Source organism: Notolabrus celidotus, chromosome 17 (assembly GCF_009762535.1).
Source record: "Notolabrus celidotus isolate fNotCel1 chromosome 17, fNotCel1.pri, whole genome shotgun sequence".
Taxonomy (NCBI): domain Eukaryota; kingdom Metazoa; phylum Chordata; class Actinopteri; order Labriformes; family Labridae; genus Notolabrus; species Notolabrus celidotus.
Window position 1 is genome coordinate 26,169,823 of NC_048288.1, and position 27,188 is coordinate 26,197,010.

A 27,188-nucleotide genomic window follows, 5' to 3' on the forward strand; every position below is an offset into this window, starting at 1 on the left:
AGAAATAAACGCACATTTAAAAAAAGGGTGTTTTTAAAAGAGATTTAAAAGAGGGGAAGGATGTGGCTTGCCTGATCTCCTCAGGTTATTCCAGAGTGACGAGGCCCTGACTGCAAAGGCCCAGTCACCTGTGGTTTTTAAATTCACTCTAGGAAGTTCCAAGAGGGACCTGCTGGAGGATCTCATTCAGCAATAGGGGACATACATCCTTAGACGCTCTCTTAGGTACTCAGGGGCCAGTCCATTTATGGCTTTAAAAGGGTAAAACCCACAGGCAGCCAGTGAAGGGAGGCTAAAATGGGTGTGATGTGTTCTCTTTTATTGGTGTGTGTAGTATTGTTGTTAAAGGTGATATTGTTTACAAATGTTGATATACTTTAAATGTTGAAAAGAAATGATTTTGGTTAAACTTGTGTAATTATTGACGCCCAGTGTGAGGAGCCACTGGGTTTAAAAGAAGGCTACTCTGTGTTCTCTCAGTCTTGTCTGGCTTGCAAAGAGGAGAACTCGCTGAGCAGTGATTTTTCCAAATACCACTGGGGTTTTCTTTCCTATTGGGGTTTACGAGTGATTGTGGACTCGTGCCCTATTGGACTTTTGTGTATGCATTTTTTTAAAATAGTATTTTGATTTAGATTTTTCCCTTTTTTTGTAAACATTTGCACTGCACTTTTGGAAGGCCAATAAAATAAAAACCAATAAAATTCCACCATTGAATTTTTCCAATAACGCCATGTGATTTATGCAAAGAAGTGAGTGGAGAAAAGAACCTCACGACAATGGACATCTGTGGACACTTACATGTTTGCTGTATTTTTACAATATTTATAAAAAAAGATGCCAACATTTTGAAAAGAGAGACTCAATTTCACTTTATTATAAAAACAACAGAGGCCATGTTTGCATTGTTCATTAATAAGCTGCTGTAATGTTACAGTATAAGCAGTCAGCGTCACAAACAATGACTACGAGAGCTTACAGCAGAGCATAAGAGAAGGGTAAGGATACCTTACACACACACACACACACACACACACACACACACACACACACACACACACACAAACAAACATAAACATAAACATTTCCAGTCAACAATTCAATACTTCTAAATATATTGTCCTGCAGAAGAGAGCAGCCTCTAGCTTATGACCTCTTTCCATGCAAAGCAGCAACAAGAACAGACTATTTGATATCTATTTCTACTCTGTTAAGCCACTTTTTTACTCCTAAACAGTAAGCCGCCACATCTAAGATCAATATCTGCAGAAACTAACGTATATCTGTTTAGCTCTTGGGGATTACTACCTGCATCGCTGCTCAAGCGAAAGGTTAAGAAACGCAGTTGCCTTTGATGCTTCAGCTTGTGTTTTTGATTATCATGCAGCCGTTGAGTTATAGAAAGAAATATGTAACATCCATATATTAAATATCTGATCTGCGAAGGATGAACTAAAAGGCTAAAACCCTGTAACCATAAGGAGAGAGTGGATATTTTCACATTTGTTTTGATCGTAATGCCTCTGTGAGGACAAAATTAAAAATCTAAACCTTCCACAAATCACAGCTTCATGAAGACTAAAAAGCCTTACTTCATCCACAACTGTATAAATTGTTTATCATCTTCTGACCAGCAGATGTGTCCTCACAATATGGACACACTCAGTAAAGTGCCATACAAAATACAGCATCCTGTCCATACAGATTCATACTAACATACAAGTACATCTTTAACATAAGCTAACATTTCCCTGATTTAATAGCTTTATGAACAGCAAAAAAAATGCATGGACATTTAGTGTTTTACAGTATGAATGTAAGCTTACAGTGTATCTGTATGTGCTTTAACATGCACGCCTCCAGAGCACAATTCACACCCAAAATAAGTTTGCAGCAAAAAAAACTTGAAATCTCTCGACAAATGCGATCATAAAAAAAACACTGACAGCAACTGTTCAAGTAAACTGTGACTCATTCAACGAGCCGCTTTGTTAGCTGAGGATGTGTGTGTATGACACAGGTGATTGCAGGTGTTCACAGTACATAATGTGAGGCACATACAGTATACTGCTTTATGTTTCTCCATTCATGAAGAATGATTACTGTGTCCTCCTTGTAGAGATGAGTCATCCAGCAGGTCAGGACCGGTGTGCTGATCCAGGTGACTTCTCGAGCTCATTTGTGGCTGATCACGGCTCAGTTTGTCCTCCTGCTGTCACTTCCTGGGAGGAGACGGATAGACAGAGAACATGGAGTTATGAGAGCAAGAATACAGAATCTCTTCTCAGTCTTTTGCCGGCTTTCCTCAGCGGTTAAATCTTTAAAGTGGAGATCCCAAGTTCAAATCCTACCCACTGTCCTTTGCCCCATGGCACACCTTTTTGCTTTTCTTCCTAGTTGGAAGTCATGAAAAAGCCCCAAGAATAAGGACATTTTTGAGGAAAGGTAGAAATACAGATTGTTTCTATCCACATTTGTAAAAGAAGCAACTTTTACAGCTGAAGTTATGATTTACTCTTCCTGTCCCATTAAAGTGAGTAACCATAGACCTTTCTGGAGTCCCTGAGCTCTCTTGCCTCTGAGTCACTGCTGTGGACGTTCCAGACTCCAGCTCATACGGACATGCCGGACCCCAGCGGCAACAGCTACCACTACTACTACTATTTGTCTCATCACTATAATCACTCTCTCTCTTATTTTCCTCTATCCCTCATTCCAACCCCAACTCGGTCGAGGCAGATGGGTGTCTAACATGAGTCTGGTTCTGCTGGAGATTTCTGCCTGTTTAAAGGAAGTTTGTCCTTGCCGCTGTAACTTGTTAATACTGCAACGTGCAATGCTCATGGGGGATTCAGACTGAGTCCTGTCAGTAAGAGGGGACTGGATCTTATCCTGTCTTGGTGTTGGGTCTGTGTTGATAACATAACAGAGTACGGTCTAGACCTGCTCTGTTTGTAAAAGCGTCTTGAGATAACGTTTCTTGTGATTTGGCGCTATACAAATAATGATTGATGATTGTTTTTAACTTATAATGGAAAAAAATACAACATTTCATTTAAAAAAAGGCGTATATCAGAATGTACCTGCAGCAAACTATCCCAGAACTAAGCATTAAAACTCAGCCACTCAGACTGGTTTTGCATTTTAGGAAACTTCTGGAGGAAATAAGTTATACACAAGGTTTGGCTGATTTTAAATAAAATAAGCATTCAAATTAAAACTAAAATAAGATTCACAAAATACAGACTTTAAGCACTACAAAGGAGCATTATTAGCATGTAAGTGTTAAGAGATGCTGTTCCTACAGATTGATTTGATTCAAGGCAGGCGTACAAAAAGAAAACAAAAGTGGTCCCAGAATGAAACCCTGAGGAACACCAACAGTCCCAAATGTTCCTGATTTGTCTTCCTTTAGTGACTTTTACTGGTTTAGTTGTACCCACATGCTTCGATGAGGTCCATAAGAGTCCAGCATGAGCGTGCTAGACTCCTCAAGGTTCCCGTCACAGCGCTGAAGGAGCTCCTCACACTCGGCTCTGGAGCGCAGGCCCAGACGAAACAACTGCTCCACCTGAGATACAGATAGAGATTGCATGTTTTTATTGTCCTCTGCATGTTTTTCACTGTTTATACTTCATGTCAAGATGCATTTTAAAAACCTTCTCAATGACAACAGATCAAATTTAAAGCCTTGCTGTCGTTTCAGTAACAAATGCCTGTTTCAAATCATGAGCCTGCAAAACCTGCAAAATCTTTAGCACCAGCAGATTAAGTTTTAGGGAAGTTTTCTTGAATCTCTTGTTAAAAAAAACTGCATTTTGTGGTGTGTGTGTATCTGAATAATGAAAATGACACTGAGCCACTCCAAACATTCATCTAAAGAGTGTTTGACTTTAACAAAAAACAGAACAGTTCAACACTGCAGGAGAACTTGGGCTTGATTTGTAACAAACTTTATGTGGCGCTCTTGTTTTACAGTACCTGGTGAAACATCCACTCAGGGACACAACAGATTGGGTCGAGCTCTCAAGGCTCACAAAGTCATATTAAAATGAAACAGTGTGAAGATAAACAGGTCAGAGTACCTTCAAATGATTGACGGCCTGAGGGACACTCCAGTTGTGACTCTGCAGAGCTGTCTGACACTCCTCCAGCGTGACACCGTGTACTGCCCCTTGGACCTGTCAATCATACCATGAACTGACTGTCCAATGACAAACATAAAACCCTGGAGGCTAATTCCTGCTGTAATTGAAGATCTGAGATGTTTAAAGAGCTCTCGTGGCTTCCGTCTGGCCGCAGATACAGTACATCCTACCAGAGAGTAATTTTATGTCCTGTGTGTTTGTTTTAATACTCCGCTCTTTTCATTTCCGTTGTTCTATTGTTTGTAAGATGGTTTTGTGGTACTGCTTGTATAGTATAATCAATCGCCCCTGGGAGGTTACCAGACATCCTCCATCCTGTGATTTTCTTGGAAAGAAAGGGTCTTGGACAAAAGCAGTTTGTGCCATGAGTCTAATCAAACACGGCAGTAGAGAAAGACATCTGAGCGCAGGCTACTGCAAACAAGATAAGCAGCCAGCAGGTGAGTTTGACGGAACACTGTCATCCTCTTGTTCACATTTACCCACAGAGGCTTTTAATCCCCATGTGTGTGAACTGACTTCCTGCAGCACCTGCTGCTGTTGATATTGTATTAAGCACAACTGTGAGCTCAATCCTGGAGCCAAACTGTGCCAAGATACACATGAGTTTTCGACTTTGTGGATATATCATATCAGACTTTTGTAAGAAGTGCTGTGCTCGTTTGTTCTGTACATCCCCCAAGAGTTCATCTTTCTATGGCGTTTTGTGTTTTTCATCCACTTTATGTTTGCCAATTAAATAACTGGCATTTCAGTCAGGAACACTCTCGTCGTAGATTTAACCATTTATTGCCAAATGGTAATAATGTTACGCTTGGAGCTATAGGCTCTGTTTCAGCACTCCTCGGGTTAATCAAGCAGCCTGCTTCCATGGAGTGCATTGTAAAATCCCCCACAAGGGTAAAACAGACATTTGGACTAAACAGGAGGATGCAAAGTTTAACAAACAGCAGCAGAGTGTGGGCAGCAAAGGTGTTGCAGGGGTTAGTGAGAGGGAAGAAGTGGTTAAATCACAGACCGTATAAACAATGGACGTAGTATCCGTGACGTCACCATCTGTTTCTGAAGCGCTGTTTTTAAGCCAATCAACGGCGGGAGCAATATTGAATATGCTGAACTCAACCTAACATCTGTTGAGTGAGTGTGACGTAAAGAGACAGGCTTTGAGCCTCCTAGTCAACAGCTACAGTGTTCCCGCCTGTCAATCAAGTCAGCTGTGCCTCTCATAATGGAAAACTTGTAATCTTAATATTTTTGAAACTGCCGCGTTATGGAAAATTTACCCCCCGTACAGTGTGTGCTGATCGAGAAATGAGCTATCCAGACTACACTCATTTTTTGTACCAGGCTGTAAACATGTTTATTTCTGCTGTAAAGATAGCCTTTTTTGAATGGGTGTGTATGTGGTGTGTATGTGTGTTTTAACAGTTTAATGCCTCACTCACTGGGAGATTAGCTATCTCTGCAGCATTCTGTAACTCACTGAAGGTGCCTGACATCGACCCTGCAGCTAAGGATTCTGCAAAAAAACAATCAATCCTCTTGGTGATGGCTTAGTTTGCTTTTGCAGCTCATACAGTGGCGTCAATATTTAATTAAGTCTGCTTCATAACTGGACAAAAATTAAAAGAGATAGATTTTGAAGCAGTCAAGAGTCAGACCCCCTAAAGGGTGCTAATGATTGGATAGATTTGATTATGGTTTCACAGGAGACCACCGACAGGAGGCGTGGGCAAAGGAGCATTACAATCCAGAATCTGACAGCCAGATATGCCCATTTCTACACACTCTACCTAACTGAAGAGGCCAATCGGAGAGTTTTCACTTAGTGTTTGGATCCTCTAAAATATTTCATTGTTGAAAAAACAACAGAAATGGGTTAGTTTGATTTAGGGCATTTTGATTTATTCCTCTTACCTGTGTGATGCTCTGCTCCTTGTGCATGATGGGAGCTGGAGTGCGCCCATTGTTATTGTTGTAGGAGGAGTTTGGTTTGGCTCCTCCTGGCTGTTGTATCATGGGTTTGACTGCTGCCATGTTGGCTGATCCATATCTGATAAAAACAGGAAATGAAAAAATAAAGTCAGTAAGAGGAGTGTTCTGAAAAGATGATTAAAAACAACACTCTCATTTACGTATACACTGAATCAAAGCTTTTATATGATATGATCCACACCTTTACTACCTTTACTTGGCTCTGCCTTCCCTGTCTTCGAATATCTAGCTACAGACTCTTTTTGCTGTGTGTTTGGGGGGGTGGGGTTTCTAGAGGCCAGGTGGTAGAGAAGGTAGTATCAGTGTTGTCACTACCTGGAGATTGCATGTACAGAGCCTGTGTCTGTTGAACGTGGAAAGACTGTATAAGTTGGGTTATTAAATCGGGGTGTTCTGCTGGTGGATATGATGGACTGTGGGAGCTGGCATGGAGGGGGAGTGCTCTGGGATGCCAGAGTTGACTGTTTAGCCTCTCTGAGGTGTTGTGGGCCGAACTAAAGGAAAAATCAGTGAAGGGAGGAGCCCACTTGATAACCCCAGTGAAGTGCTGGCTCTCACTCCCCATCTGTCCTTTCTATCTCAGGCTTTGGGGGACATCAGGAGTCATGGGGTAGCCTACTAAATGTATCAATAAAGGCATAGTGAGGTGGGTTCCTTCACTGAGCACTCATCCTTTCTTTCCACACAAGTATGTTGTATTTATCTCAAATATAGCCTTTAGTGAGGGGAAAGGAAAGTGGGTAAGCTGGGGAAAGGGAGCGGGGAATGACATGCAGGAAGAGGCTGCATGTTGGAGTCTCAGGCCTCCTGCTTCAAAGCCTATGTACATGGGTGTGTGATTTAACCCGTAGTCCAAACCAGAACCCAAGAGCTTGAAGTGTCAAACTCGAAATGTGGTGAAAATGATACTTTAGATCAGTTTATGCTTCTGAATTTCTCCCAGTTACTCTGAAGTTTTGATTCTGCTTCCATTTGCTTTAAAAGTCTCTTATTAGTGTGTAAAAAGCTGATGTAAACATACTTTAGGAACTACAGTAATCCAAATAAACATGATAAGGTGTTCTTTGTCTGCTCTATAACCACAGGAGAGACGAAATAATGTACAATATGATATAAAAATATAACACTGATCATACATATCTTGCAGATTGTACAGAACAAAAACAGAGTAGAGACAAAGTTAAACCTGTGGAAAGAGAAAAGCTTTTCTGCCTCAGTGAACAACGCTCCTACAGGAGACAGATCCAGGTCAGTCAGAGAGAGCTCTCTCACTTTGTATCCAGTCATGCTGCTTTGTTAGTGTTCTGTGAGCTTATGTATCTGCTAAAACATCAAGACACACAGATGTTCCCTGTACTTTACAATCAGAATGAACTGGGAGGACATGGCTGTTTTCAAAACCGCCTACTATACTAGCAGTATGTATTGATTTGGCCAAAATTCAGTATGTAGTATGAGAACAAGTGCAAAATCTGCAGTATGCTAAAACTACTCCCTTGCGTACTGTTTCCCACAATGCACAGCTCTAATGTTCTCCTTCTTCTTTTTTCTGTATCTGACATGGTGCACTCAGTTTTTAGGTGCAGTGAAAATCATTAAATGCCATAGAAATCACAAGTGATGCTAAAGAAGCAGTTTCCCTATCAGCTTGGCCGTTGTTTACTTCTGCTTTCCGAAACTGAAAATCCAGAGATGCCTGAAACAGCATCCTGCAGACCAGATCCAACAGAACAGTCATACTGCAGACTATCTTCAAATCCAGTGTGCCGTGTACTACATTTGTAGGTTTCAAAAAAATCCTATGTTTAGTGCGATTTTGGAAACTGATGTAACCACAAAATACACATCACATCTTGAACTGAACTGAGTGACTGTCATGGGATTTTTAAATGTTGCTTTTCTGTTAAATTGCCTTCTTAGATAAAAGTACTGCAAATATGAAGCTTCAACTTAACTCTGCAAAGAGACAGAAAATGATGAGACATACAAGCTACAAAAAAGATCTGCCTCTGTGCATTTGTAAAGGTAAGACATTAACCCAGGTAGGGATGTTATGACCAGAATTCCTTATAGTCCTCTTGCAGCACTTGTGACTTTGTGCATGCAGAGCGCTCTCTGATATCATTGGTCAACATCAGTGGCATGATGGAACACAATGTAGGAGGTAGACAGAAAATTAAACCTACTAGGCTTTCTGTTTGGAGGTCAAGAGGCCCTCTCCATGTGGCCTTGATTGTGGTTCCCTATGACACCCTAAAACAATCAACTGTGAGTGCTGACAGGATCTTGAAACCCACTTCTGGGCTGTAATAATGCAAATCAGACTTCAGGATAAATCTTAAGACCATGTAGAAAGGTAGAGAGTGAATCAGTGTATCAGTGACGTACTTTTCCATATAAGCGGGTCGATCAGGCAAGGGGGCGGGAACAGAACTCTGTGAGCTTTCTATCAGAGAGGATAGGCCCCGTGCCTCACGGTAGGGGAGGGGATCCAGGAAGGAGCTGGACGAGTAGTTGGAGCCACGAATTGTGAGCCGTGAGGACTGCGATGTCACTGGAGGCAGGGACGAGGTGGACGAGAGGAGGGGACCCAGGAGTCCGGATGCCCGGCGAGGGGAGACAGAGAGGGGAGGAGGAGGGAGGATCACGGGGGAGGAGGACAGTGGTGGGATGAGTGGGAGGGGAGAGGAGGAGCGTGAGCCTGGCTGAGAAAAGGCATGGTCTCGGGGTGGGATCTGGGGGGGCGTGTCGTCGGGCTCGCCCAGGGAGATGGAGCTGGAGCGGGACTGTGGGTTAGCGGAGCGGGCGGGGAGGTTGTGTTTGGAAGGGCGCATCGGGGGGACGGGGCTGCGAGGGGGGAGCACAGGCCGGTCCTCAAAGCAGGAAGCGAAGGAGGAGGTGGAGTTGGAGGAAGGGGAGGAAGGAGGCAAGTGGATCTGTCGATAGGGGCCTAAAGGTGCTAGAGGCAGAGGAAGAGGGGAGGAGGGGAGAGAACGGCCTGTTGACATTGGAACCTGCAGCTTCACCATCACCTACAAACAAAAAAGAAATATTAGCATCATGTCTGCTTCTTAAAGACGTGAACTTTATAAACCAGCTGTTACAAACTCTGCACCTCTCTCTGAAGCTCCTGGAAGAGATCAGCTGACTGAGACTCGCTCCTGCCTGACATACCGCCGCTGCTGCCCCCTGAGGCGGACGTCTCTTCAGTTAGGCCTATGTTGATGGACCTCACTTCCTGGTCCTCTGATTGGTCTTCGAGGTCTGCGGTGACCTCGTCGTAAGCTGGCTGAGGGAGAGGCCAGTCTAGGATGGATGGAGTGTCCTGAGGGAGAGAGTTACACATTTTAGAGCTCTTAATCCGATGTATAGAGGGTGTCCAATGATGCAACTTTCTCATCAGGTCACACCATACTGGGAGGCTACATACATACAAGTGATAGGGACGTTACCTTTAGTGTGTCCTCGTCCGGCTGCCGGGACTCAGTGAGCGGCGAAGGCGTGGTCGAGCTGAAGCTGTCGTCAGTAAAGTCGATGAGCGACACCTCGCTTTTGGCCGAGCGCACGCCGCCCCCCTCCCACGGCCGGAGCTTCAGACCCAGAGACACTCCCAGCCTCTTCAGCCCTGATGAAGTGCTGGGGTCGTCATCGTCGTCGTAGTCGTCCATCACAGAGTCGTAGAACGGCTCTGGACACACGTGGAAACATCGATTAGAGAAAAACAACAGCAGAGTGTGTGTAAAGGTGTAAACATGTAAACAGCACAGAGAGAAAAAGGGGAGAGCTTACTCTTCAGCAGGACAGCAGGTTGGGGTGGACGAGGAGGAGGTTGCTCTGATGAGGAGAGAGGCAGAATACCTTTTAAATTCACTCAGTGACTTTAAATGACATTAATGAGTTCAGTTATTCACATTACTGTGAGAACAACAACACACTGATGCCTTTACTGTTTCAAAACACTTCTAATATGTGTTTAACTTTGTGATATACTTACTCTTGGCACGATTTGGGAGTTTTGTTGGCCTTGCAATACCTGGATCCATTCCTAGGACATCAGGAGGGTCCATAGGGTTCCCCAAATACAGACTACAAGACAGAAGACATGATGTGAATAACATTTAATGGCAATAAGTTGAAGCTTAACAGCATAAATGTTAGAAAAAAACCTCTAGTCCAAATAATGAACCAGGTATCATCTGAGTCTGTGATTCCTGATCACATCTTCTTCACAAAAAGCTGCAGACAAACAATTAAATTTTCCTTAACATGGTCTGCTGCTACAATAACTGTCCCTGACATTGTTCACTAAGATCTCAAGGCTTGATGATGATGATCAAGCAGCTGTAAGGTTTCTTTGGAGTCCGTTCTAAGAGAGTGAAACTAGTACATCTGTGGGTGAACTGGAGTGCACTGCTGCACTCCAGTGGACAACAGTGGAAGCTACAATCGCAGAACCACCAAGTAGAAATAATCAGTTTCAAGAGTCCTGCATTTCAAGATGTACCAAATACATAATTAATAATTGTTTGATTGATTGATTGATTTTTAAGTTGGCATTCTTGGAAGTTGAATTCCTGTGTGGAGTCTCTCTCTCTCCCTCACAGAGATTGGGCGGCTCCCCCTTCACCTTCACACCTGCACCAGATTACTGCAATTTAAGCCCTGCTGTGAGGCTTCTCCAGTGCCAGATTACTCCCACATCTGATGTGGTATTTCAGCACATTCTCTAGAGTTCTCTCGTGAATTATTCAATCGTTCAAGCTTTACAGCTTTGTGTGTTTTAACCAGTGACTAACTCTACTGTCCTTCATTCTTCCAGTGCCTCCATGAGTCCCAAGTGCTACCGCCCAATCGCTGCCACGCTCTCTCCCTGGATTCACTCACCAGCCTCCTCCTCAAGCCCTTACGTCTCTAGTCTTCACCTCTCCTCGGATTCCCTCCTCATGCCTTGGACCCTGGATCCCTTCCTTCCACCCTTTTTTCCATTCAATTAATTCACCTAACTGCTTCATCTGCCTCCGGTTGTGCTTTTGGGTCCACACTTAAACACCTGGTTTTCCTACCGCTACAGACCTTATAGCAGGGTAAAGTCTGAATGTGTCTTGCATCACAGCAGCTACATTTGCAGCTTAAAGATTAAAGACAAATCCATAAAAACTGATCCCTTTATACTTTTATTCTACATACCATCAGTGCCTGACACAGCCAGAGTTGATTTTCTACTTGTTCATTTATCTGTACCTGTATCAGTTTTTGTGTTGTGTCTGGTCATAGACATAGATCCCCTTACTGTCGACGAGCCCGGTTTGACAGGAGCTTTGTCCTGTCTGCCATAGCACTACTGAACAAAATACCCCAGAAATGTATCATGTGTGTATATATATGTGTGTATATATATGTCCTGATTACATATGTGTCCTGTGTGTATATATGTGGGTTCATGTGAGGTGATGATGTGCACCATTGATGTGAGGCTGGGTAGGTGTTTATTGTTTATTATGTATGCTTCTCCATGTATGTATGCTTGTACAGACTGTGGCAACACATTTCCTTGCTAAGGACAATAACGATCTATCTATCTATCTATCTATCTATCTATCTATCTATCTATCTATCTGTCTGTCTGTCTGTCTGTCTGTCTGTCTGTCTGTCTGTCTGTCTGTCTGTCTGTCTGTCTGTCTGTCTGTCTGTCTGTCTGTCTGTCTGTCTGTCTGTCTGTCTGTCTATCTATCTATCTATCTATCTATCTATCTATCTATCTATCTATCTATCTATCTATCTATCTATCTATCTATCTATCTATCTATCTATCTATCTATCTGTCTGTCTGTCTGTCTATCTATCTATCTGTCTGTCTATCTATCTATCTATCTATCCATTGCAGCAACACCTGGATTTCTCATCAAGAGATCATTAAAGGCTCACCTCCTAAGGCCTATTAAATTAACTACAAAGTAAAACGCTGCTCTCACAGTTTATGTGGATAAGACTCGAAGTCTACATGTGGTTGTTATTAACCTGTCTATGCGATCTGCGTGTCCCCAGCTCCTGTGAGGGTCTGTGTCCCCGTGTCCGGTGTGGATGAAGGAGTGCTTGAGAGGTCGGCTGATGTCCTGAGCGGACAAACCGGCGACTGAAGTCACCACGTGACGGGGAAACTGACCGATGCGCAGTGTCCGCCTGTTCTGACCTCGCCACCAGTAGTGCTCTGCCCTGAAAACACACACGTGTACAGTATATGAGTTTATTAAAAAACAACACAAAAGTATGACCAGGAAAAAACTACATTCGATATATCATGTTTATTTGTTCAATTTGTCCCAAGGTTTTTTCAAAGATAAAATTCATTAATGATTGTACTTTCTTAGGTACAAATAACTCTCTCTGTCACATGAATACACTTAGTGAAATTTATGAATGACAGAAGAAGTTTACTAAAGTCATGCTGGACCTAAACAGAGGAGTAAATACATGATCGTCTGTCCCCTCTCCAGAAGCCTCATGTCTCAGTAATAGGCCACTAACAGGACAGTAATTACAGTAATTTTCCACAACGCATGGAATCTAATGAGAGTCAAAGACGCATTTGTTGTCTCATACAAATGACCTTCATTCTGCGCTGACTCACATACACGCTTCTTTCAAAACCAATAACTTTGTTATAATCTGGCCAAATTGAATGATTTGTAAGATCGTGACTTCAATCTAGAGCACACTGACCTTCCCTCTATGATGGTGATGACGTCGTTCATTTTAATCTGGAGCTTGTCTTCCTCCTCAAAGTCCTGCAACGCTCTCATATCAGTGGGCATTGTCTGTGTCACAAATACAGAAGGAGCCATGCAAAATAATTACAATTAGATTTATTTTCATCATTTGGTCACATTTTCCTGGAGAATCAAATTAGTTTAGCAATTAATACAAATCCACTTCAGCAGTTGACTTAATCTGGTTTTCTATCATCTGATTTCGTCCACATTAGTTGAACACATTTGAGGAAGTATAACAGACCAACCAATTTCAGTGGGTCTGCAGCGAGCAGATGTTTCTTTACTAATACAGACACAACACTTTAGTGACCGTGGAGGTTTTTGGCTTTAGTCTACAAGAAAATAAAACTCTTCAACATGGTTAGATTTTGTACCATTCATCTGTTTGCTACTGTCATGAGTTTTTATGAGTCCCTGCTGTGGATGTGCCGGACTCCAGTGGCAACAGCTGCTACTACTACTACTACTACTACTTTTATCCGTCTCATCACTTTACTTTAATCGCTCTCTCTCTCTCTCTTCATCTCCTCTAACCCTCTTTCCAACCCCAACTCGGTTGAGGCAGATGTCTGTCTAACATGAGTCTGGTCCTGCTGGAGGTTTCTGCCTGTTAAAGGAAGTTTGTCCTTGCCGCTGTAACTTGCTAAATGCTGTGAGGTGTAATGCTCATGGTGGATTAAGATGAGATAAGATCCAGTCCTGTCAGTAATAGGGGACTGGATATTATCCTGTCTTGATGTTGGGTCTTTGTTAATAATATAACATAGAGTACAATCTATGTTATGTTCTGTTTGTAAAAGCGTCTTGAGATAACTTTTTTGTGATTTGGCGCTATATAAAAAAAAATTGATTGATTGATTTATAAATGACGTCCAGTCTTATATCTCAAAAATTGAACCCAATCTCATCAGTTAACTGGAACTGAGGTTGCTCAAGAACAGTATCTTAACTTTGTACAATGCAAATTCTAAAACATGCTATATGACTCACAAACAACTGTGAGCAAGCTGGCTGATCCTGTTTGAATTAAAACTCCAAAATAGTTGATTTATTTATTAATTCAGGGTTTTTTTAAAAACAAACTAGCACTATCAGGCGTAGACTAGATATTTCCAACTTGTCAATGTATCTATTTAGACACAACAAGTCATGCTAGCTTTGCCAAATCATGTCCTTGTTCTTTTGTGGTTTAAAAAAAATCTGAAAACATTAAGTCAACCTTAAAAGTCTACATTTATCAGGAAAGCAGTGCGGTACTCTAAAAGCTTTCCAAGTAAAATTCAACCTCCATGAGTAATTTTGTCTTCTGGTACAACTTGCCATTAAACCAGTTGTTTCAAATGACTGATAAGAGTTTGAATTTAGAGGCAGGCTCTTGTTACGTGGTAAACTATTTCAGGGTCATACAGAGAATAAGACATCTCTCCCTCTCACTGTTCTTACAGAAAATGGCTAATACGTCTCTCTTAATGGAGCATGATGTTACTGCAGGCCTTCGTTCATTAGCATTGGACTTTAAATGAACAGAACTTAAACCATGGTACAACCTCGAGCAGGAAGTCTCTGAGGGCGATGAAGGTGGGCCTGTCTTCAGGTTTGGGGCTCCAGCACTGCAGCATGACGTTGTAGATATCCTGAGGACAATCCTCTGGTTTACTCAGCCTCTCAGCTTCAACGTCCACCTTGTGGAGGATCTGCACACACAGATGGAAATAATAGAATGATCTTATGGTAGACTTTAACTTTTTAGGGGTTTTATCTTTGAAGTTGTTCGCGCTAAGTAGAAAAGGGGTTATGTGTGTGTGTGTAGATGTACCTGGCTTCCATTCAGGCCCATCCATGGCTCCTGTCCGTGTGTAAACATCTCCCAAAGAGTGACCCCAAACATCCAGGTGTCAGATGCATGAGAGAAAGAACGAGACTTCAGAGACTCTGGAGCACACCTGGAGAGAGGAAAAGCCAAGGTAAGAGATATACAGAATGGCAAAGAGAAAAATATCACACACTATGGAGGACTGTGGAGAGCGAAATCTAAACCACTGATCAGAGTTTGAATTTCGTGCAAACAGGACGCTCCTCTAACCATGGAAAGGGGATTTTGTGGCCCTCCTCCATGATGTATTGGTCTGTGTGAGTTGGCAGCGCCCTCATCAGACCAAAGTCCCCGATCTTCACAGTTTCATTGGTGGAAAGCAGAACGTTGCGTGCCGCCAGGTCTCTGTGGAGGAAACGTCTCTGCTCCAGGTAGGCCATGCCACACGCCACCTACCAACACAAAGTGGTGACATAAATTATGAGGTTTGTGCAAGGGAATACTTGTCCCAACATTTCTGCTTCAGCAGTTAAAGTTATATTTATCACTGCCTTTGTCTTACATTTCCTAAGTACACTTACTGAAGTGCTTAAGGACATCTTTGAGGTAGTGCTTCACTTGAGTATTCTGTTGTTTGCAACTTTATACGTCTTCAAAAGCAAACATTGTACACTTTACAATTGCAATCTTTTGCAAATGAGACATAACAGACACCAAATACAAACATTTTTACTGTTTCAAGTTCCAGTTCCTCGTGTGTATTTAATGTCTTTGTTGTTAACTGACCTGCACGGCGTAGTTGCACAGAGAGAGGATGAGGATGTGACCTTGACGCTTTCTCAGACGGTCCAACAGGGAACCCAGAGGGGCCAGTTCAGTCACCTACTCACACACACACAGACAAATGATATAAAAAGTTTCTTTCAGGGATGTAATTTGTGACTTCAGTATGTGTGCATAGTGTAATAATATAGCATGTGTTTTTGTTTTACCATCTTCATGGGCTGCGTGAGGACGATGCCGTGCAGGCGGATGAGGTTCTGGTGACTCAGTGAATGCATGGCGTTCACTTCTCTGATGAAGTCGTCCAGACCGTCCGAGTCCAACACGCCCGCTTTCAGACACTTCACCGCAACTGTCAACTAAGAAGAGACAAACCAGCTTTACAAACAACCAAATACACTGCTGTAATACAAAAGACTGTGATTGGCTGAATTCATTCCAGGACAGTTTAGAAGTTATTTTTACAAACCAATTTCGGTAAAAGTCATTACACCCATGCCAAAAGATCTACCAGAGTTTTTACTGCTATTTGTTCTCAATTGCCTTTGGCGCCAGCTCCCCCTGAATGCCTTTCCTTCTTCTTAGCTTAGCTTTTGATTACAATCTCTAAATCAGCCACCTACAAAACTTTATAAGCATTAGTGAGGCAAATCGTCACAAAAAGTACTTCTCTGCTATGTTAAGAAAGGCCCTCTACTCTTCCGTTCTTGTCTGTGGTGTCCCACAGGGCTCTATTCTGGCTCCCCTCTTATTTTCTACAGTTTTTCAAACATGCAACATAGTGATGCACTTTGTAACTCTGTTTTAAATGTGGTAAGTACATTTCTTAATTTTTCAAACCCAACAATTTGTTATCTCTCACAGTTTTTAAAGTCTCTCTGAATCTCACCATTCTTCCGTTTGGTCCGGTCCACTCCCCTCGCCGCACCACGCCAAATGTCCCGTCTCCCAAACGCTCCAACAGCTGCAGCTCAGTCTCTCTGATCAGGCAGGTGAGGGAGGCCGCTGAGTCGCTGTTTCCTGGGGCAGGGCTGGATGAGGCGCCTCCGGGAAGGGGGAGCTGAGGGTCCGCGTCAGGTCGTTTCACTGGAAACACCTACAGGCCCGGGAGATTTAGTAGCAGGTGTTAGGTTTTCCTTTATATGCTCACAGTTTGAAGACACACAGTAATCTTGTAAAACTTCTAAAGGTTGATATCTAGCAGTGTTTCTGGCACTGAAGCTATTGTTCATGTCTTTGTGTTTGGAATTTCATTGTCACAAAGCAAGGTCGGCTTTTGTTGCAACCTTTTTATCAAGTGTTGGACTGAATATCGGATTATGTGTTATGTAGTGCAGCGTGGATCTGCACCTTGCTCATCCAGGACTTGCGTTTATAAAGAGCCCTCCTCCTCTTGACAGCCTCCCAAAGCCTCCTCTGACCTGAAACATCCGGATCAAACAATTAAAACATGTTATACTGAGATCTAAGCCGATGCAATCTGAGGATAAGCACCAAAATAACACTTTTACAATAAACAGCTCATTTTCAGAGAGCAAAAATAAAATGGTGAAGTAGAAGTGACAGATTTAACTAATACTACCAACATGTCATTATTACTATGAGATAAAAAAAATTAGTTTAAAGGGAAAATTTGGCAAAATGACAGGACGTACCAGGGCGCCCCATGCCGATCTTCTCCAGGTCTTCATTCTTGACGTAGTCAAAGTGGGAGAGTCGCGTGACATTGAGCTCATCACGGATCCGCAGGAAGTACTGCTGCAGCTGCACGTCTGTCAGCAGCTCCAGCAGCCACTCCGTCCCCTCCTCACCCTGCATCTGCACACACACACAATAAGCCACTGTTACTACACATGCAAGGTCACTCAAGTTGACAGTTAATTGTGCCCCTATAAGCATAAATAAGATATATGGCACTACGCTGAAAGAGGAGGATACAAGAAGGCATTGTTACGTTTTGACCTCAAGTGTCAGAGAGGAAGTGCAAAAAAACTGCAGTTCCTTCAGAGTCCACTTGAGGCTGGTTCCTAAATCCCTGGAACCCCCAATGGAGCTTATTTTAATATTTAAGAGCAGAATTAAACATGTGCACAGCCTGGTACCACTGTGACTTTTTCTAGATTAAAAGCTGATAGACAGAATTTCTGATTTACAACCATGACTGGGCTTCATAATGCCTCTCCAGAAACCAATGAGCGACACAGCCTGTGGTTTTCACACAAATAATATCACCAATAACTGAAACCTTATTAACAGGTTAGACAGACGAAGCATTCTGACTTACAGAAAGGTTAAACAAGATTGAATTTTAATGGTTTTTTTTTTCAGTATAGCCTTCGATTGAGCAATAATAACTCAAGGAAACTTTAGGGTTAACTCATTTTAGGTGGTTGAAATGTAAAACGAGGGTTATTATATTATGAAATAATTCAATAATATTATTATTTCTTTAAAGAAGCACATGAAACTAATGAATAAATCCCTATCATCTGTTAGTGCAACTTTCAAAAAATAATACTACTAATAATAATTGATCGTATTTGTATAGCGCTTTTCTTGGTACTCAAAGTTGCTTTACAGAGAAAAAAGTAAAGCAAATAAATAAAACATAATTTTTCATTATGAAGAGAAACCTTAATTTACGCATGATGAAACAGCAATAGTACCCTTATGATCTTTTTTTAGGCAGTATCATTGGCAGGATTTTATAATTAAATTTGATATTTTTCTGATTTTTGATTACTATTACTATTAATACTACTATTTAAACCATTTGTAACATTTGTATGTATCTTAAATTTGTATTCTCTTTATTTATCTATTTTTATTTTTACTTATTTAAAAGTATTCTTGATTGTACTTATGTCTGGGTTGCTGCAACAACCGAATTTCCCCCCGGGGATCAATAAAGTAATATCTTATCTTATCTCTGATTGCTTTATTCTTTTATCCTTTGTTCTTTTTATTCAACATAGTTTTATTTCCTTTTATTTTTCTTCCTCACAATTCTCTTTTGTAACCCTGTTTTTGAAAAGTGCTATATAAATAAAGATTATTAATTATTATGATTTTTATAATTAAATATATGTCTGATTAACGCTAAACATTAACAAAGAGTTTTGAACCTGTCTGATTTGAATGTTTTGTCTTAATCAATAGCTTGTTTGTACACTATGTGGTTCCATTCTTAATTTGATATATTCATTTTGTTCTTAATTGCTAAAGTTGTATTAATTATATCTATTTTTTAAACTTATGAAGCGTTCACTTTAATTTGGTTCTTATCATAATCAAATGTTGTTGACCATCAGAAAAGTACAAAATCAAAGGAGGTGTTGAGAGTTAAGAGAAACTGGACTAACAGACTGATCAAAGACTCAGAGGTAGAGCATATGGCAATGATCTAAGCCACTCTTCAGGGCCCTGATTGTGAACCACTGGACTAATCAAATTAAAATCACACTCAATAGTCTGTGTCTGCAGAACTACACTCCTCACACAAACACAAACACACAAGCAGCCTCACACACACACACAAGAACATATTGATCCTGCACACACAAACACATTCTGGCGTTACAGAGAAGAAGAACCACTGCAGGTCCACCCACAACTTCAGACTTTACCATTTGTCCCCCGACTCTCTCTTGGATCCCCCTGTCTCTCTCCTCTTCCTCGTCCTCCTCCCCCTCCTCCTCTCCTCTGGCGTAGGGGAGTCTCTGGTACACGTAGCTCTCCCCCATACTGTTGCAGCTCCTCTCGTCCTTCTCTCCGTCTCTTTTGTCTCTCTTCTTCCTGTCTAGCTGCTATTCAGAGGAGGCGTTAGCTCCCTGAGTCTGCTTCGCTAATCTCCTCCCGGCTCTGTGACCTTCTCTCTTCAATCGATAGGCGCATGCACACGCACGTACACAAACGCACCAGGAGGCATTTGACGCTGCTCTCTGCAGCCGTATCACCTATCTATGAACTCTCCCTCTCTCCACTCGTGCTCTCTCTCTCAATGCTGACTCACAGCTCCCTGCAGTGTCGGACACCTCCATGCTTCCCTCTTCCGCTCTCCATCTTTACATCTCACTGGCTCTCCATCTATCTCCTGGCTCCACAGCCGAGCCCAGTCTGATGTTTAATAATTCAGCAGCTCTAACCAGAGGATGGAAAGGGAAGGAGGGAGGGAGGGAGAGAGAGATCTTGGGAGGAAGGAGGGGAGGAACTCTGGGTACAAATAGGTGGACAGATGGATGGGTAAATGGATGAACGGTCAAGCCAAAGAGAAATAGCAGGGAGAGAGTTCCCAGCATGCACTTGAGAGGCATGCAGATGGTGCACCAGCAAAGCTTGACATTGACCCAAACAAGCAGAACATTTCTAAAGGATGGCGATGTGAAGCGGTAAATCAGCTTTCAGCTCATTTCAAGACCATTTTTGAAAGAACTGCAGTATTGTGTAGGTTTCGGACTGTTGTTATGACAACAAAAGCCGATTTAGACATATCTATGGGCTACAGGCAATTTTTACACATTTTCCAGGATAAGCTGTTTTTTATGAGCGAATACAAACCCAGTTAAGAGAGATTTGGGACGCGGATTTCTAATAATAGATAATAAAAACAGAACATGATTTTTTGCAAATAATTGGAACCCTTTGTGAAATTAAAAAAGGTACGAAAAATACATATTAAAGCTGCTGTTGGTAAGAATGGTGTAACAATCTTTACTTTTTTCTGCTGGGTTTGGAGAAAAGGTCATAATAACCGGTACTCATGGGTTAATGAAGTAATTTGAGATTATGGTGAAATCTCTGTGTTTTCCAATGCCTTTGTATCAAGCAATGTTATTATTCCCCTAGTTCCCGTTATGACTGACCAATCATAGCTCCAATCCTCTGTCCTGATTGGTCGAGTGGAGGCCCCACTACGTTGCCCTTTTGTGGGTGAGGTTACAACAGCAGAGAGGGTAGGGTAGTGGTGACATTCAAAATCTCTCTCAGAACTGATGTTTATATCAAGACTACCAACAGCAGCTTTAAATGTTAAAACTAAAAACATTTGAAATTTTATGAAAAATATCTGCTCATTTTAATTTAATTTTGACAACACGTTTCAAGAAAAGTTTTAGGATCGTGTTTATTTAAGGTTCCCTCATTTCATGGTAGTTTGAACTTGCATTTGGGGACGAAGCAAGGAAATCTTTATGTCAACATTTTCTACATTACATCTTTTTGGGAACTTGGGTTGTACATAAACAACTTTATAAAAATGACAAGTCTACTATGAAACTAAGCAAAGTTCCAACTCTAGATCCTTTTTATTCTATTTTATTTTTTTTTACCAAGAAAAAACATGTTAGTGCTTCTAAAGTGTGAGGATTGTTGCTTTTCTTTATTTTTTGAGTGCAAATCATTTTGACTCACAGACCTTAGTAAACCATGAACACACAGGAACCCATGACATTATTCATCCATGAATTATCCATCCAGTATCTGTACTGATGGTCTCGAACGGGGTCATGATGGGTGGGGCCTATCCCAGCTGTCACTGGGCGAGAGATGGGACACCCTGAATAGGACTCTAGTTTATCACAGGGTTGACATTGAGAGACAAACAACCAATCACACTCACATTCACAGCTATAAGCAATTTAGAGTCACCAGTTAATAGGGATGTAAGGATAAACTCAACCAAAGATTTGATTTGAATCCGATTTTTGGTTCATGATACGATTCACTCACGATTCTGTAGCAATTTTGTTTTGTTGAAAGGTTTTAAAGCAGTTGAATATTTTTGGCTTGGTGAAGCAGTACTTCTCCATCCAGGCAATGACCCTGAACATCTAGACCATGTTTGGGCTTTTTGACTTCAGCACCTGTGTGTCCACAAAGCTGTAGCCAATACTAGAGATATCTGTCTGAAAGCCTTTCCTATCATGTCACATTAAGACCGTCAAAATACTTTAAAATCTCCCCTTGAAATTCTCTGTATCGTCATATTCTAATGATTTTACACAAACAAGTACAATCTCCTCAGGAGTGCAAAAGAAATACAACTTAAACTGAATCTACTTTAATCTCACAGGTTGGTGCAGATTACTCATACAGACCTGATCAAAATCTTAAGACCAGTTGAAAAAATGCTAGAATTTGCATTTTGCACATTTGGATCTTAATGAGGTTTTAAGTAGAGCTACAATATGCAAAAGCAAGAAGGGGGAGTGAGACAAAAAGCACTTTGAAAAAGTAATTTATTGAAAACAACAATTAAACTGAAATAGGCTGTTTATCAGCTGATCAAAATTTTAAGACCACAGGCTATAAAAGCCAAAATCTGCTCAAAATTTTCATTTTCTGTCAGGCATTCACACTGTCATGCCCTCCCAATGGCTAAAACTAAGAAGCTTTCTCTTTTTGAACGTGGTCAGATTGTCGAGCTGCATAAGCAAGGCCTCTCGCAGCGTGCCATTGCTGCTGAGGTTGGACGCAGTAAGACAGTCATTCTAAATTGTTTGAAAGATCCTGAGTATTATGGAACAAAAAAGTCAAGTGGTAGACCCAAAAAATTTACACTGCGCTGAGCCGGAGGATCCGATTGGCTGTCCATCAAGACACAGGGCGGTCCTCAACCCAAATTAAGGCCCTTACTGGTGCCGACTGCAGCGCAATAACCATCAGACAGCATCTGCGGGAAAAGGGTTTCAAAAACAAAAAACGAATTCAAAGATCTCGTCTCCTTCAACGCCACAAAACTGCCCGTTTAGACTTTGCCAGGGAGCATCAAACATGGGACATTGAAAGGTGGAAAAAAGTTTTATTCTCTGATGAGAAAAAATTTAACCTTGACAGTCCAGATGGCTTCCAACGTTACTGGCATGACAAGGAGATCCCACCTGAGATGTTTTCTACCCGGCACAGTGGAGGGGGGTCCATCATGATCTGGGGTGCTTTTTCATTCAGTGGAACACTGGAGCTTCAGGTGGTGCAGGGTCGTCAAACGGCGGCTGGTTATGTGCAGATGTTGCAGCGGGCATCCCTCATGACTGAGGGCCCTCGTCTGTGTGGTAACAGCTGGGTTTTTCAACAGGACAACGCTGCAGTTCACAATGCTCGCTTGACGAAGGACTTCTTCAGGGAGAATAACATCACTCTTTTGGACCATCCTGCATGTTCCCCTGATTTAAATCCCATAGAGAACATTTGGGGATGGATGGCAAGGGAAGTTTATAAAAATGGCTATCAGTTCCAGACAGTTGATGCCCTTCGTGAAGCCATCTTCACCACTTGGAGCAATGTTCCCAATAGCCTCCTGGAAACACTCGCATCAAGCATGCCCAAACGAATTTCTGAAGTGATTAACAAGAACGGTGGAGCTACTCATTACTGAGTCCTACTGAGAACATTTTTTGTTCTGGTTTGGAGAGTTTTTTGTTATTTTTTGAGCGATGGTCTTAAACTTTTGATCAGCTGATAAACAGCCTGTTTCAGTTTAATTGTTGTTTTCAATAAATTACTTTTTCAAAGTGCTTTTTGTCTCACTCCCCCTTCTTGCTTTTGCATATTGTAGCTCTACTTAAAACCTCATTAAGATCCAAATGTGCAAAATTCAAATTCTAGCAATTTTTCAACCGGTCTTAAGATTTTGATCAGGTCTGTATTTAACAATACAGTGCTTTTTCACAGCTGGATAAATTATTATATGAAGCATGAGGAAAATCTGAGGAGAAAGCAGCATTTATTCAGGCCTCTTGGATTTGTTGAAGCTTATCCTTGCTTGCACTGAGCTCCTGACAAAAATAAAAATGTGCACATGAATCTAATCTGCCTCATCCTGTGAGCTTCATTATGAAAATAATTCAATAATTCACTGAAGTGCCTTAAATGGTAGAGCTCATCTGAATGGTGCTTGTTCGGAACGAGTTGGTTTTTAGCTTCACTGAGCATTTAGACAAACATTTAGGGAAGAATAAGATAACAACTGGGGCTGAATCTGCTTCTGTACGAACAATATGTGAGTGCATGTCATATGCATGTTCATTTCTGTGCGTCAGAGGCCTAATTGAGCACAGAATCAGAGCTTTCATCTCTGGATGTGTTTGGTTTTATCGAGGGCGATGCTCTAAAGATAGGGAATCTAAATTTAGCTTTGGTTCACTGACATGAAGAGAACAGAGATGCTTTATTTTACTCTCATCTCAGCATCAAAAACCTGAGATTCAGGCGGGACGATTAGCTTTCCTTTATTTATATATTGATTTATTTATATTCTCCAGAGGAGGCAGCAGGGAAAATATGATGTGTCCAAATATTTTAAAAAGAACACAGACAGTGGTGACAAATAATTGACTCATACAAAGCTGCATGAGTATGTCAGTGTAATACTGTTTTAAAATCTGAAGGGAAATATTTCGAATGCCCTTACTTCTATTTGATGCTTTAATTTCTTTGCAGGTTCAAATAAATAATAAATATAAAACAACTACATTGTTGTGGTTACAGATAAAACTATTTATCCTGAGGCCATATTCACAATCTACCCTTCTTTATATACTGTATATTTGGATAGAAGCTCAACCATTATTATTATAATATAAGAAACATTAAAGTAAAATAGGTTGTTTAACAGGATACATGTTTTTACTTTAATAAAATAATTCTAACTTCCATCAGAGAATACGTACACTACAGTATTGCTACTTCTACATCAGTAAAACTGCACCTCTCCCAGACCTGTGGATGCTTGTTGGTGTAAAAGAGCAGTGGTTGTCAAATGGGGGTGAATGCACCCCTAGAGGTAGTTTGGAGTACTACAGGGAATATTTTACAGCAGTTCAATTTAAATGAATCAATCAGGAATAACATCTTAAACAGATGTCTATATAAGTAAGTTTAATAAACTATTCAACTGTCTGGACAAACTACCTTTTATGTTAAAAAAATACTAGAGCTCAATCATGTTCAAGTTTTTGTTTGCTGGTCACAAAGTCAATTTTGATATTTAATAAGAGTTGATAAGTGCAACTCAAAGCAAAGACACAGCTAGTGCCAGAATCATCATCATCATTATTTCATCTTGTACTGACTCTCTGGCTGATGATATATTATAATGCATATTACATTATATTATAGAATTATTATTATTACATTATACTATGTTATATTATATTATTATTGTTTATTACAACTGATCATGGTACTATAGTACTTTTTACTATTCTCTTTATCTTCATACAGTCATATTACATACCCGTATATATTTATTCATTTATATTTCTTACAATCGGTCATAACCAAACCATAACCTCACCATGTCAACCTTCATTGCAGAGTAATATTTGCCTACTGCCTGTAATTACAACTATTTACACCATGTGTAACATTTGTATATACCTTACATTTTTATTCTTATTTTCATTTTAACTTTATTAAATGTATTTTCAATTTATGCTTACAGTATGTCTGTGTTGCTGCAACAACTGAATTTCCCCCCAGGGATCAATAAAGTATTATCTTATCTGATCTTAAGAAAATGTTAAAATACTCTCTAAACTCTCCCCTGGCCTTGTGGTTTTATATAGCAGCGGGTAATGAGACAAAACTCCAATAAAATTAAGTGTTTTTCAGTAACAGGGCTTTTTGTTTGTCAAATCTTTTATCAATAGACTTCTTTAGTTATGGTTTTTAATGGCGTGCAGTCATGCTTCATATGTTTTTCTAAAGAACCTTGTAACACTAACTTGAAAGAGCTTAATGTAGCTTATATGTCAAAGGATAATACATAACAAACAAAACTAAAGCTCAGACAGTCTTCTCTGCAGTGGTCTCATACAGTTTGTGTTTAATTATAGTCTGTCTCACCCTGCAGATGTCTTCAGGTGGATCAGGAGTCTAAAGCTGCAGCCAGGAGTGACTGAGGTCAGCAGAGGTCACCTGGGGGAGGCCATGTATGGAGAGATCCAAGATCTATGGACACAGAAAGAAAAATGAATTGAACAGAAACAAACAAGAGAAAAACTAAATAGAGGACTTTAAAGAACCCTTAAATCTAAAAATATTTATATATACTCTATATATCTTTATACCTACAAGCAGGGGTGCGTCTAGACCATAGACTGTATAAAATATGGATGTGGTATCCGTGACGTCACCCATCTGTTTCTGAAGCGCTGTTTTGAAGCAAATCGGCGGCGGCAGAGGCACATATTGCTGAAGTCAGCTGTGCCTCTGATTGGAAGACTCGTGATCTCAATATCTTCAAAAAATTGCCTTGTTAGATAAAAAAAATCACCCCTGTACAGTGTGTGCCGATTGAGAAATGAGCTATCAAGACTACAGTCGTCTTTTGTACCAGGCTGTAAACCTGTTTATTTCTGCTGTAAAGATCAGCTTCTTTGAATTGGTGTGTATGTGGTTTCTGGTACTTCCGGAGCCAGCCTCAAGCGGATCCTCGATGAACTGCAGTTTTTAGCACTTCTGCATTGGACTCATATTTTAAGATCGGAGGTTGACGCTTGCTTTCAACTCTTCATGTTGCAAAATAAAATTTTTTTATGAAATTGCCCCTTTATATCAAAAAAACGCATATAAAATATCAAATATACATATATTAAATTATCATCATTGCGCATTGCACTTTTATGACTCTGTACTTATGCAAAAACAAAATATTTAAGTCTGTTAGCATTTAAATACCTATGCAATTATTCCATATGTGAAAAACTACTTATATACAATAAGACCAGATTCAGACTGTAATTTGACATTACACATTCATTCATTCATATTCATTGATAATTAACATCAACATAGACAAGATTCTTTATTCTAACAAAATTGAACTTCAACGTTAGGAATGAAAAGCAAAAAAGAAAAACAGAAGATGAATATGGAGGAAGAGGGAGGATGGATCTGTCCATCTCTCCATGAAGCAGCTCATAATTGATCTCTCTCTCAGAGCTGATTAGCCTCCTGCTTCAGTCACGTTAAGTTCCCAGCTGCCTGTCTGTTAGTAAACATGTCAACACCGCAGCTTCCCAACAGGCTGCACACAACAGCGACATATGCATTCTCGTGTTTCATTCATTTGTGTTTGTTTTGATGCAACATCTCACATCTTACAAATTATACACAAGAGCAGCCAGAGGATGAATCCTCCTCGTTACACCGACCTGTAAAGACGTCCGTGCACCGTCCTCCTCCTCCGGTCAGTCTGAGTCTTCAGCTGCAGAAGAAGATCTTTACCCTGAACCTATTAAATCCTGCAAAACCAGTTCTCTCCTTCTCTCTCTTTCTCTCCATTTATTTCAGGACGCGTCTGCTGTGATCTATGAGCGTCACCGTGCGTCCCTCACGCGCACAGAGAACGCTCCAGTTAGCTTTAAGCAGCCGGAACGAGCGAAATAAGTACACTTCCGGTTTGGAAGTTTTGGCCTTCAAAATAAGAGCACATGTTTACAATCTTCATAAAGAAGAAGAAGAAAAAAGGTACTTTATTAGTCCCCAGGGGGGAAATTCAATTTTTTCACTCATGCTATATTTGGACATGCTACACATACAGTTTTTTGGTATATACATACAAATGCACAGACATGCAGTGAACATGCTTAGGGAGAGATGTCAGAGTGAGTGTCGTGGAATTTTCATAGTCTTATATATATGTATCTAAGAATGTTTAACTATTGTATTCTTTCAGTC

At 40.9% G+C, this 27,188-nt stretch overlaps 1 protein-coding gene across 4 annotated transcripts; it reads right to left on the reverse strand.

Annotated features, from left to right (window-relative positions):
* Positions 1–846: 846 nt before the first annotated feature.
* tnk2a (tyrosine kinase, non-receptor, 2a) lies at positions 847–26,868 on the reverse strand. Of its 4 annotated transcripts, XM_034706160.1 has the most exons (21): positions 26,663–26,868; positions 25,353–25,457; positions 17,165–17,327; positions 16,860–16,930; positions 16,399–16,605; positions 15,719–15,868; positions 15,513–15,608; positions 14,997–15,178; positions 14,730–14,856; positions 14,461–14,607; positions 12,864–12,958; positions 12,162–12,356; positions 10,138–10,229; positions 9,933–9,977; positions 9,596–9,831; positions 9,259–9,468; positions 8,532–9,175; positions 6,066–6,201; positions 4,086–4,181; positions 3,444–3,571; positions 847–2,222 (listed from the first exon to the last, which is right to left on the reverse strand). In XM_034706160.1, exons 3-21 carry the CDS (start codon positions 17,325–17,327, stop codon positions 2,216–2,218), a joined length of 3,027 nt encoding a protein of 1,008 aa, XP_034562051.1. In that variant the 5' UTR covers positions 25,353–25,457; positions 26,663–26,868; the 3' UTR covers positions 847–2,215. The 4 variants fall into 4 exon arrangements, with proteins under 4 accessions (XP_034562051.1, XP_034562052.1, XP_034562049.1 ...); XM_034706161.1 differs by lacking the exon at positions 4,086–4,181; XM_034706158.1 differs by lacking the exons at positions 25,353–25,457; positions 26,663–26,868 and adding an exon at positions 19,136–19,693.
* Positions 26,869–27,188: the final 320 nt, after the last annotated feature.

What these genes read in the sequence shown, in the direction of transcription:
- tnk2a (XM_034706158.1), bottom strand. Translation starts at nt 19,252, where the DNA reads ATGGGGGAGAGCTACGTGTACCAGAGACTCCCCTACGCCAGAGGAGAG. An exon ending in TCACGCAGCCCATGAAGATG is followed by an intron (nt 15,609 to 15,718) that starts GTAAAACAAAAA and finishes GTGTGTGAGTAG; the next exon opens with GTGACTGAACTGGCCCCTCT. An exon ending in ACCTGCTGTCCTGCTGAAGA is followed by an intron (nt 9,832 to 9,932) that starts GTAAGCTCTCCC and finishes ACGTGTGTCCAG; the next exon opens with AGCCGTTCTACGACTCTGTG.